Source organism: Apteryx rowi, unplaced genomic scaffold (genome assembly GCF_003343035.1).
Source record: "Apteryx rowi isolate R43461 unplaced genomic scaffold, aptRow1 scaffold_51, whole genome shotgun sequence".
NCBI classification, from domain to species: Eukaryota; Metazoa; Chordata; class Aves; order Apterygiformes; family Apterygidae; genus Apteryx; species Apteryx rowi.
The window spans coordinates 101138-114350 of record NW_020450772.1 but is presented as its reverse complement, the minus strand read 5'-3'; the positions used below and the strand labels follow the sequence as shown (position 1 = coordinate 114350).

The following is a 13213-nucleotide window of genomic DNA, read 5'->3' as shown; positions in this document are numbered from 1 at the left end:
GGGAAGGGAGAAGTTCTTACCTTAGATGCCAAAACAACATCTGCCCTATTCTCCTATTAGCGAGTGCTCTCTCTAATAGAAATCTGGAGAGAGCACAATCAAGAAAAGGTTCATATTTCAGGACTTGCACAAGTTGAAGAAGATACTGAGAGAGCTCTTCATCACTAGAATGAGGCACATAAAACCAGTTAACAACAGAGGACTTAGATTAACGATATTCTAGAAATCCACAGGCACATTGCAAATCCAGCTATAACAGACCTAGTTTCAATAGCAAAAGCGTCCCAATCTTTCAGTCACATGGAAAAGAAAAATAATGCACAACTGAGTGCAAAATTGCCAGGTGGATTGATTAATCAGTCAGTTATGACTCTGAAAGAATCTTAAGGCCACCAAACCTAAAAGGAAAGAATCCTAGAAGTATCACCTCTAGGCTGAGGTTTTTACCAGCTGTCTTCAGCAGACTTTTTAAAGAATTTGGAAATTGATTTTTGATACTCAGTTGAACACAACTTTGCTTCAGAGACAGAACTAAGAATACTAAGTCCAGATGTAACAATTCAACATTATTAGGCTAGCCCAACAGCTAAATTACTTGTTTACATTCGAAAGAAGTCAAAATATTTTTTTTTCCAAAAAATCTAGCCTTGACCATTAAAAAAAAATTAATCATTAAACTATTCACCACAGCAAATTTAGAATTCAAGGACAGGAAATAAGCAGTAATGCTGCAAATGATAAGGCTAAACAAATCTTGCCTCAGGTTACAGTGAACAGCAAAATTATATATGATAAAGTAAGAACTGCAGATAGCAAAGGCTACCCTGAAGAACAAACAAATCCATAGTTCTCATTTTTTTAATCATAAGTTACAGCTTACATTTCTATTAAATGATGCAGATAATACCCGACAGTGAGTGAGAGGTGGCTGGATAGCAGTCCTTATAGTATTTGACTCTTAATATTTTGTCCCCTCATTATGAAAAAGTTCTAACACTGTCTTGCTTTCCCTTTGTCCAAAAAAGATGAGGACACATATCCTCTCTTTGGGAAAAAGGACACTGGTTGTGTCCTCTTAATAGTATGGAACAGCAGAAAAACACGGTTTTATTTGGCTACCATTTTGCTTATCTAGAAAGGATGCTTTACTTGGGCACCTGTATGTGGCAGGCAGCCTGTTGAAATCGTCTGTCTTTGGGTCTTTTTTTTTTCCTGTTGACAAACAGAATTAAGTTTTCCCCCCAATAATTCTTGAACTAATACAACATACTCACCTCATTTGCTTTAAACAACCCACTGCATATTCTCTCACATACTGGTCTGGGTAATTGAAATCCAACAATTCTAAGGCTTCTCTAGGCGGCAGCTTGGGCCATATCTGAAGAAGAGCCTGAAGCTGTTTTAAAAAGAAGGCTATTAGGTTACATGTAAAGTAACTACTTTGAAAGCAGAAAGCATAGCTGCCTTTGGATAAAGTATTCATACTAACAGAAGGAGATTATGGACCGACCTGATTACAAAAAGAAAAATAATTGTGGGCAAACAGCCCCATTTCTGATGAAGTTTCTTGCCCTTTAAAGTTATCCAGATTATTTTTTGGCAACAGGTCTTGTTTACATTTAGTCAGAAAAATCTGTTTCTTCATACATAGACATGATGCACAGTAAACAAAAATTAGGTAACCCCAGATGCATATGTTTTATAAACAGTTTCAATAAAATTTAAAGAATGTTTTGTTAAAGCTTTCATAAATATACATAATATACATAATATACATAAATATTTTGGTAATGTTAAAAGCTTTTCACAAAAAAAATTATTGCAAGGTTTTTGTTTAGAGAAGTCTTTACCAAAAATATATAGCCACCTTAACTGGTATAGCATTTTCCCCACATGCACTGTGAATAGTTATGGGATTAAATTGCAGAAAGGATGAGTCAAGTTAGATATGTAAAAAAAAAATTCCTAATGCTCAAGACAGTGATGTGCTGGAAAAAAATACAAGAAACACTAGTGTATTTATTTCAGACTACTAAGAACAAAAATATGTKGAAGTCTCACAAGAAACTTTTTTTTACTGAATTATTAATGAAGCTACCCACTAAGGAGATGTATATATATACACATACATGTGTGTATACGTACACACACATACACACATAAATATACATGCATATTTAATAATATGCATATAGTCATATGACTGAAAGCAGTACACTAATAGTGGAAATAAACAAGTCTGAATGTGTAAATGTAATATCAACAGCATAAGATCTTTCCTCTCTTTAGCAACTAGTCATAATTCATGATAAAAATCTCCTTTCCTACAAATTCGATAATACAGATATTTCATAGTAAATTGAAAATTATAAAATCTGAATGATTAAAATGACCTTAGTTTTCTCCCAAGTTAGTGGCCCTTTTACATCCACAGTGAAAATCTCCATTTTCTGCTATATGTCATAGTACAATTAAGATTTTCAGTTCAAGTATGAGAAACAGGTATGAGTTCATAATATTAACCTTCATTTAATATGCAGTTTCCTAACACCATTTAAACACTATAGGGACCAAATTCTGAACTGGTTAATCTGTGCAGTTTTGTGAACTTCAGAAGACTAGAAAAAGGTACAAATCAATCAAAACGCAAATCCAGTGGCCATGCTACAATTCCAGAAGGGGGGRAAAAAACCAGTGCAACTGTTTTCATGAGCAAATACTTATTGCAGCAACACAGGCAAGATTCATAAAGATGTAAAATAAAATTAAAGATGTTTCTGAATATAGATGCCCTTTTATAGCCTGAAAGGATCAGTGACACCAGTCCTTATGTCAAGAAGTACTCACTACAGCCATCAGCACTTAAGTATCATGAATACTACTACTAAAAATCTAAAAACAAAAAACCCCTGACAGTCAATACCATAAAACAGATGCTGAAAATGCAAACAGCAACCATGCCTGTCAGAGACAGAATAAGAAACTTCAAAACAAATGTATCAGGACTCCTAGACAACCTACTTGAAATCAGGTGCAGAAAAAAAAGTACAGAAATATTCTGTTAATGATGGATGATAAAAATTAACTCATGTTTTCAGACTGCAGTTCTCGGTTAAAGTGGCATGACATGCCCCAAATTAGGCAATGAATTTTGAAAGTCACAGTCTACAGTAAGAACATTCATCGCGAAGCATATTAGAAGGTACAAACCTCATTTTGACTGTACCAGCCCTCAATTGTTAAAATTATTTCAGAGGTTATTAAAATGAGAAAACGTTAAGTGATATGACCTGTGAAACTGCCAAGAAAATCCCCCAAATACATACTGCTCTGTTTACATTCTTCCTTGGAGCTTTTATTAAGAGAGAAGTGCAGTCCAACTAGCTTCACATCCCAGGTGGGCAGCAAAGTGCTCAAATGCACAGGTCAAAGGATATTAGATATTAGATATACTCCTGCAATCATCTGGACTAAAGAAACATACATCAAAGTGCCCTCAGCTGCTTAGACAACAGAGGGACAGCTCTGAAGAGCTCCCAAGTACATCTAGTTTATAAAGAAATTTTACATTTCAAAATATCCACTAATATGCGTTTCAGGTTTTAAAAGTTATCTGCCTAACGGACATGTTAAAACCGTATATACATGAATTACTGCATCGTTCTCCTTACAGTCTGCAGCTCCTCACAAATTCAATTCTCGGCAATGAGCTAGAGATTTAAAGAAAGCTGAAGTCTAATTGGCCTTAGTCTATCAATTTATTTTCTGTCAGAAAAAAACAACCAAACAAAACCGAACAAAAACAAAAAAAAGCCACACCACACACAACCAAAAGCCATGATTTCTTCCCTAACAAGACAAGTTTACTATAACATAGAATAAAATACAGTTAAGCATAGATCAGGATTTTTATTCCAGTTATTTCAAACATTTCAAAAGTCAACTCTGAGCAGCTGTACTTTCTCTAGATCTAGTTAATGATGGTGCCACCTCACCAAAAGTTGGTTGGGTTTTTTTTTAAGGTTTAGTTTCTGTTTTGAGAATAAATATTGTTTACGTACTCTGCCAACAGGTTCTGCCATCCTACCACTGGGCTGAGTGAAAAGAATAAGGGTAAACACATAGGGAATTCATCCAGTGCAACTTTTCCATTATAACATTGCAATACAGTAAGAGATTGTATGAAATATATGTGGTAATTAATACAAGAAAGCTGCTTTGATCCATTGTACATAACTTTATGGACCACTGAAGTAATAGATTAAAGATGTTTTACCATCAAATATTTCCTCCTCCCCCCCAAAAAAATTACTTTTGAGATGTAATAACAGAAACAGAAACGTAGTTCATTTTTCTTCATTTTTCTTGACAACAGCTCTTTTTAAAACTTTTTGCCCTAAGTATCAGGTTTTCACTGAAATACTTGTTGTGAACAATAGGCTTTTCCAACACTTCTAGTACCAAGGCACATATGTTGTTCTATTAGTGCAAGTATTACAATATATAGCTAGTATTCAACATATGTAATAATAACAAGGGATAAAATACGAGTCCCACTGATTTCGGAATCCATAAAAAAAATTGCTGTCTTCCCTCACCAGGGAAAGTAAGTGAGTGGAAGTACTTAAATGTCGAAGTGCTACAGAATTATCTGGAGTGTTTCAGAATTCAGATATACTATCACTGCTGCCAAAAATCATACTCAAATACACCACACTACTGTCTTGACATAAGCAAACAGGAATACAACATACCTTCCAGAGAGTACACAGTAATAAGCAAGATGACTATCTATTTTCAGCCACTAATTTAATAAAATCCTTTATGCCATTTTATCTGTATTTCTATATTCCCAAATTTAAAGCACCTTTTGAGCTGTAAACGAATATCTATACTTCAAATCACTTTTCAAAACCTTAGTACCAAAGGCCAAACCTCAAAGGTCCCAGTAACTGATCAATATACCTTTTACATTTTTTAACAAGTAAACAAATACCTGCTCATATTTTTACAATTCATATTTCTGGATAACTTTTAATAATAAACAATCAATTCAGAAGCACATATTGGAATTAATGAAGAACAAGAGAATTCTTGCATATGAAAAACACAAGCGAGTGAGAAACATGTGGGTGCTGCCTTTCGTTAGTGTAGTGCTCATTGCACAGACACTGAGCTAGGATGAAATTCCCATCATTTTGTAACTTCTCAGAGTATCTAACTGGTGGGAAGGATTTAGTAGAAAGTAGTCTCTATCCTGGAGGCATACTATGATTCTGTCTGACTGGACAGTCACAAAGATCATACGATGAACAGATGGAAGTTGGAGTTTTCATGGAACAGTTTCCTTTTCTTCCAAAGACAGCTAGCTTGTAAGAGGCAAAGGTCAGAATACTAATCAAGAACACAGATTTATACTATGAACCTTAACCTTTCATAGTAATTGCTTTTTAGCTCCTACTTTAAAAAATAACTTTCCTTTCAAATAATTAGTGTAAGAAATTATTATAAAAATGTCCAAATCACTTTCACACAAGAAAACAAATACTATCTTGGTGTAAGAATCTGCACGAACTTGTGTCATTCAAATGTGCAGTTGTGTCAAGAGTAAGCAGACGAACCACAGTGCCTGGATTCACCGTTACAGTCAGTACTGTGTGTGTTAATACCATCCAGATTTTTATAGCTTTGCTCAACTTGCTGTGTACACAGTCAGACTAAAGTTCCAATACAAATATAGGAATCTGTTAATTTGAGACTTTTAAGTCAGTCTATCAAGCAGGAGCAGCCTCACATAAACTTCATATATTTTTCATACATCAAGTCTCCACCTATTCCCAAAAAGCATTACAAGATTTGGATTCTATTTGGGTCAATGAGGCAAAAACACAGACACGCCAAACTCTGTACAGTATAATGAAATAACTTTGCAGAGCTATGTAGCAAACCAATGATAGCTTTACTGTAAATGTAACCTTGTATCACAATTAACACAAATCTTTAAGTCCTTAATTACTTACACAGGCACTTCAAAGGGAACCTATTTGGTCAGACTGCCTCCCTGAGGAGAGCAAGGTACTTTGTCCCACTAGTGTGCATTGTAGCTTTTTGCAAAATCGGCTGCTTCAATGAGGTTTAATTACCCAGTCCAAGACTGGGATTTTCATGGCCTTCGAGCAGTTTAAAATTTTGAATAAAAAGCTTTATTTCAGATCTTGATGATCAGCAACTAAAAATTCCTTGCATGTAAGATCAAAGTTGAGCACAAGATTAAGTTTTGGTAAAGTCAAAGCCTAAATTACAACCTGGGCAGAGGAGCCAGAGCTGTTGAGAGAACTTTACCAGACCCTTGCAACAGTGCTATAACCTTGCTGTAGCCCTGGACTGGTACTTGTACTTGCCGTCTTTCCAATTCAGAGGATTTCCAAATCAGCCTGTACGAGTACTTTGCATGCTTTTCTCATCGTTCAGAGGATTTCTGAAATGTATTTGGGGATTTTTTTTATTTTTATTTTTTAAAGCAGTAAGCTCTTGCTTATGTGTCCAAACTAAAGAAGTTGTACAATCTTATTTTTATAAACCAAAATTTATTGCACTATTTCAAAATTTCTATGCTTGGGTGGGAAACAAAAAAAACAAAAACAAAAAACAGATTACACAGCCCTCCTCCCAATTTACTCATGCTTGGCTACAGCATTTTTCTCCCACTCTATCATTTCCCTTACCTGAGCAACATCTTCAAGTTTGTTCCACTTTAAAGAGAGCAGCAGTTTTGGCAATGATTGTGGAAAATTTTCACGACAGTCATATCGCAAAGTCCAAATAAGATCCATTTCATTTTCGCAAAGTTGAGATAAGGGATCTCTTTCCATTATTTCTTTCAGCACAACATAAAACTTCTTACCACCTCGACCCTAGAAAATGAGAAACGTGTAACATTTTGATACATTTGGTAAGATTCTAATATTTTACCTCAAACACTGTAAATTCTATACCAGGAAAAACATCAGACAAAACTCATGGAACACAGGGCAATGCCTATTACGCCCTTCTGTCATATCTCAGATTTCTGGAGCCAGTTCTAACAAATGCAACTAATACAGTCAGATTCAAAATTCAGTGTACAGAAGTTTCTGAAAAAATAGCTAAACTTTAGAGTTTATGCCACTAGATGGCGATATTTCTATTTTCCAACTTAACATGAAGAACTTGCTTAGGATGCATATACTTTTTCCTTTTGGTTTTCAAATGAGCAAATTTTATAGCTATACAGATATATTAAGTGTTTTTTTGTTTTTTGTTTTTAAATCAAATGCCAAAAGATACTTTTCCAGCAATAACCAAATGGAAGTATATTTGCTACATGTATGAACACATTTTTTGTCTTCTAATCCAGACTTGTCTTTTCCAGACATTATTTTGGCCCATTTCCTCTCTGAAACATTAACACTAGTACTGATTCTATAAATCAGATTACATGAATGAATCTTCATTTTAAGGATCACAGTGACTTAGGTGCCGCCTTTTGCCTCCAGTCGTACCCTTACGCAAGCTACAAGGAAGGATATATAATTAAAGATATCAACATTAGAATTCCAAAAAGCATTGAAACATAACAGAAACTGCTCCTTCTGGATAATGATGTGGTAGTTGCACCAAATAAGTTAGTTTCAATATATATTTTGGAAGCTATATGGCAATCTTTAAATATCAAAGCCCCCTTTATCTTCACAAAGGCCAAGAAAGTTTCTAAATAATTTTTAAGAGGTAGACCAAAGATCTTTATGGGTTTTTTTTGCGGGGGTGGGAAGGAAAGTTCATGAGAAATGGTAGCTCAAGTCAGTTAGGACTGATAGCAGCAACACACAGCTCATTAAAATAAAATACTGCACAGGTTTCCCAGCTGACAAAATAATCCAACTGCTGCATGCATTAGCTCCCTCCAGGAAGAAGGAGTGCCTGAGCCATGCACTAYCTATGCTGAAATCTTTTAAGTAAAAATTATCATGCAAAAATCTCATGTAAAAATTGTTTAAGACAGAAGAGACTTAAAACAGCTAGTTGAACTGAAATAGTTGTTTAGTAAACTAAGTACATACTCTATATCAAAATAAACAGTAAACAAAGTCATAAAAACAATGCGATTCTTGTATCTGAGAATGCTAAGCTTTCAAATTAGAAGTCACAATACTAAGTTGACATTCTGCTAGGTAAGAATTCCAATTATTTGTATACTCAGTTGTTCATAACAGAAGTAGTAGCGAGTCTTCACTCTTCCTGAGCACTTTAAGCATCCACTATTATTTATAACTGACATGTTTTTCAAGTAACTGCTTTATTTTTATATATAATGCAATTACTGTTGCTCCTATTGTGTTTTCACCATCTTAAGCTATATTTGCAATCTTCTGTATACTTTTACAATATTTTCCTCAACATTAAGTATACGATATGAAGAAAACAACTTCAGATTTTGCAGATCATTTCAAAATTTGTCTTCAAGTTAGAACCATCCATTTCCTCAAGATCATATAATCATCACATTTAAGAAACTTCTCGTTAGAGACTAATGATCATTTTTGAAAGCACTTATCTGGAAACATCTGACAATCAAGCAAATCACTGTAAAATTGATAAAATTGAGTGCTGTCCCTGCAAATATTTTATGCAACCTGGGAATGCTTTCCAGTTCCAGTGCTAATGGAAATCCAAGCTGTGTCCCATATCTACACCGTAGTAACACCTCTCTCTTCCTCTGACATACAGAAGTGAACTCGYGCACACACACCACATGGCAGCCCTGGTACACTTCGGCCAAACATCCAAGCACACCATCCCATCCCCTGTAAGTGCATATGCAGCCAACAGCATCAAGGTTTGAATGCAGGTAATGCAGAATACATAAAACAATTGCGCTTTCTGACAAAGAAACAGCTACAGTCCTTCTGGAAGCCCAAAATATAATGCAGAAAGTGGATATATATCTGAATTTTGAAGCAGTCCCCAAAGTGGATTAAAGAGCATAAAGCAAGCAGAATTTTAGTTACTCAAGTATTACACTTATTTCTCCTTAGATTGATGCAGAACATAAGTAGCAGCTAATGTTGAAGATATTGCTTTTAGCAGCCGCTTACCGCCATTGCAGCATTGTCACTGCTTCTTGCAATCTCAGCTGCCTTTTCAAGTATCTGCAAAAGATGTTTGTAAATACATTAGATTTAAATTCAAATCTGACTACACTGAAGGCATAAATATCATAGAAATGAGGCAGTTAAGGAATTCTTGCTATCTTTTAGAGAATTACAACACTTACATTGTGTATAAAATGATATAACATGGACTTTATACTGTGTTATAGAGAACTGTTAATCTGATATTCACAAATAAGCATTACATAAGAGCAATCCACTCGAGCAATTTGAGAACCAGAGCAATACACTGCAGCCACCTGACCTAAAACAAGGGATGGGGGTGAAGAGAAGGAGGGTCTCCATCTCTAGCATGTAAGCTGCAGAAACAAAAACACATTGGAATTTATGAACTCTTTGCTATTTTTTTATTTTTTAAATCATTCTCTGCAAGTTTTACAGGACAACTCAGCTTTCCTTTTAATGATTTTCATTTTTATCCTTTTACTTCTTCCCTGCCAAGAGGCAACCTTAAAAACAAACACCGACCACCACCCTGACACCGACCACCACTGGTCAGTATTCTTTTTCATTCCTTGGAGGTTTTCTGCTTTTTCCAGGTATCCCTTTTGAGGTAGCTGCCCAGTTAAGTCTGAAGTCCATTTCAGTCGATTTTATTTCCCTCACTCAGAAAACCAAATTCCATGTAGATATTTGGATCTTCAAGTTAAAGAAAATCCAGCCTTCAACCATATCCAATTCCCTGAATTCCTCAGTGACATCCCTAGCTAGYTGTTGCATTTATTAAAATCCCCTCCTCTGAAAATGAATGGATAATTTTCAGAACTCCTTTTCTATCCTCCCTGCTTATTTATCAACCAGCCGATCTGAAATTATGTTCTATGACCACGTCTTTTAAAGAGACTCACTCAAATCTGAAATACATCAGCTGTCATATTCAGAAATACCAAAGCTCCAGCTTCATTAAAAGGACTTCCCCTCAAATTTATCTCTGGGAAAGGCTTGTCTCATATAACAACAGTTTCCATCATATACATACTGTACCTCTGTGTCTAATACTACTCCAAAGACTTCATGCATCCTCTGACTCTTCACAGTAGACTGATCCTTTCCCTTCTTTCTCAAAATGACTAACCCATGCAGGGTTTTTTTCTCCTTTAGTTTTTCCTTGTTATTTCTTTTCAGTCACCTGCTTCATTAACATACAGTGCCATCTCACCACCAGTACTTCCATTTTATACTTTCAACCACACATTTCAGTCACAATTCCCATCATACATACCTATATCTTGCATCAATAGCTCATGTTCCTCTACTTGGTTACCAGAGTCTCTTTGCATTTATATACAAAGATTTCAATTCCTCTCACTACATCCCACTGTGTAGCCAGCACAGTCCTTTTTCTAATCTATAGGTCTTCCAAGTTCAGGAATACCAGTGTTCATGATTACCTCCATTTTCTTCTTCTTCATTTGTGGACCAACTACTCTTCTCTACAGCCCCATCTTCTGTTTCTCATTGCATTATTTTCCAGTACTGCAAATCAATTCCTCAGTTCTCAATTATCTTTTGTTTGCTCATCTCTGCCGCTGCTCTGTTCTCAGGAGTGTTGCTTCCATGAGTCATATTTGCTATCCACAGACCCACACTTCCAGCCCTCTTGTTCAGTACAAATCCACAAAACTTTCTCCTTTCTCACACCATGCTCTCACATCTCCTGAAAGATCTCAGTTATTGCGTGCAGTTACTCCTCTGTATCTACCGTCTTCTCTTGTATAACAGCATGAACAATCACCTTCCAGTGAGAACTCATGTAATGTTAATGTTCCACCAACAAACTCACAGCACCAGTTAAAATATAGTTACCCTCATGAAAAAAACTGTTCCTTTTGCTAACAGCAAAGCAACATTTCCCCAAAGTCTCAGTATTGAGTTTTCTGCGATCCTCTTGCTCCTTTTTTTTGGCCTTTTGAAGATTTTACTTATATTTAGCAGTTCATGCAGTAAATTATAATGGCTAGTTAAGTACAGATGTAAATACAGTTCCTCAAACTATACTCCTGCATACTACTGCAAGCAAGAGATGTGTTATAATGACACACTGCCTAAGCTAATTAGGCCAGCTGAACTGGCCAGCTAGACATATCCACAGCTGTTAGATGGTGCTGCTTTGAAGAAGAATTTATAAAATGAAATACCAATCAAGAAAAAAAGTCTAAATAACTACAGCATTTCCTTTTCCTCAGAGGTCTCTCTCTCCCATCACCCAGGAATACACCACCAGCCCCAGATTCAGCAACACAGTCACTTCATCTTTACTCAAGCAATATGAGAAACAAAAGACTACAATAATTAGAGCCTAAATATCCAGCAGTTAAAATCCTTAAAAGGTACTAGCCTGTTTTATTTTTTTCTTTGTATGAAATTAATATGTTGCATAACATCTGCTACTTTGCAACAAAGCCTGTTTACGTACTGGGCATGAAAACAGGCACAAACAAAACCCCAATGTCCTAATTCTAAGTTTGATACTTGCCTCCTTGTGCTTTTTTAGAGTTATTCTGTTTGCAAATAAACTTTGGAAGTTTCTGCAAGTCCAACTTTGTTCAACTGAACTACAAGCCTTGTTGGTCTGTCAGCAGCACCGATCATTAATCGGCCCAATAGACGGCTCCCGCATTAGGTAACAGCTTTCTTATCAGTTGTCACAGAAATTTTACTCAGTCAGCCTTAAACATCTGACTGATCACTGCAAGTGGATCCATGCAATGATCTAAAGATTCATCTACTTTACACAACATGTTTTTTAAAATAAAGACTGGGCATCTGATTCACTATCATCTTGGCAGAAACAAGTAAAAACTCTTAAAGTTAGAACCAGCCATACACTAAACTAGAGTTCATCTTAAAAAACAAACAAAAAAAACAACAAAAAAAACCCAAAACATGCCCCAAACCAGATTCTTAGCTGATATAAACCAAGTAGCTGCAACGTTACTCTTTCTGATTCAACAGGACCTTCATCAAGACAATCTTTCTGAGATTGGTTATCTTATTTTCTTCAAGGGAAAAATTTCAGCTTACCCCAGAAATGGAATGAATTATCAAGTCAAAACATCTTTATGCTCTGAATTTTCCCAGTGATATTGCAAAACATTTTCTTAACTCTAGGGAGTTATAAGTACAAAAGTTACTGGAAAAAATTAAGTGCTGCTTAAAAAGTACCTTTTTTTTTTTTTTTTTAGTATTTTCTCAAAGTTGAATGCTTTCAATGAATGTTTCATTACCAGCTCTGGAATTACTTATAAAAATGCACTGGGATTTCCATGATTTCCCTCATCTGATGTGCAGGATTTCTGAAGTACAGTTTAAGAAGGGGGCAAAGTCACCAAATAAACAATGGCAGCAACCAAACGGAAGTTATGAGGGATGGGGAAGAACGTCATTCAGATGTCACCTTAATGTCAATACATAACCTAACTTACTCAGTAATATCTCTTGGCTTTATCAAAACATTAACCCTCAACATTTTAACATACTGAAAACTTAATATCTCAGGTACAGTTAAAAGGAGCAATAGAACCAGAACAAACGTGATTATTTAAGATGTACTTCCCATTACGCTTCCATATTTAGGAGAAAAGCAGCTTTTATTTTTCTTTAGAACTTAAATACATGCAAAGTAATGAGCAAAAAACTCAAAACATTACAAATAAACCAATAATAAAATTAACTGAAATACATCTGGTATGAAGATTAAATTGGTTAACCAAAACCAAGACGGCAATTAGTCAATACTGTTCTAGCTCTGGAGATATTTCTAATGCTATGTTTTATTACAAGAACATGTGTAGGTACTACACTAACAGGGGAGAAACGCCTCCCCCCCCCCCAAAAGCCCCACTATCTTAACTATCAGATTTCAATCTCATTTTTGATGAATTAACCCTTAAAAACTCCTCCTTGATCAAAATGACACAGCTTTTAAGTTTGAATGTTGATCTCCCCACCAAAGGTGCAAATTACTCAGAGAAAATGGTATTTGCTCTAAGCAGTTATGAGCT

At 35.5% G+C, this 13213-nt stretch overlaps 1 protein-coding gene across 2 annotated transcripts in view; it reads right to left on the bottom strand.

Annotated features, from left to right (window-relative positions):
* PIK3CB (phosphatidylinositol-4,5-bisphosphate 3-kinase catalytic subunit beta) overlaps positions 1-13213 on the bottom strand; it is a 114165-nt gene that overhangs the window by 18490 nt on the left and 82462 nt on the right. For both annotated transcript variants that reach the window (XM_026080124.1, XM_026080123.1), the window contains exons 12-15: positions 9135-9188; positions 6726-6914; positions 1275-1396; positions 21-164 (exon numbers count right to left, since the gene is read on the bottom strand). In XM_026080124.1, the coding sequence (XP_025935909.1) occupies positions 21-164; positions 1275-1396; positions 6726-6914; positions 9135-9188 (509 nt within the window). The remainder of the gene's footprint in view (positions 1-20; positions 165-1274; positions 1397-6725; positions 6915-9134; positions 9189-13213) is intronic.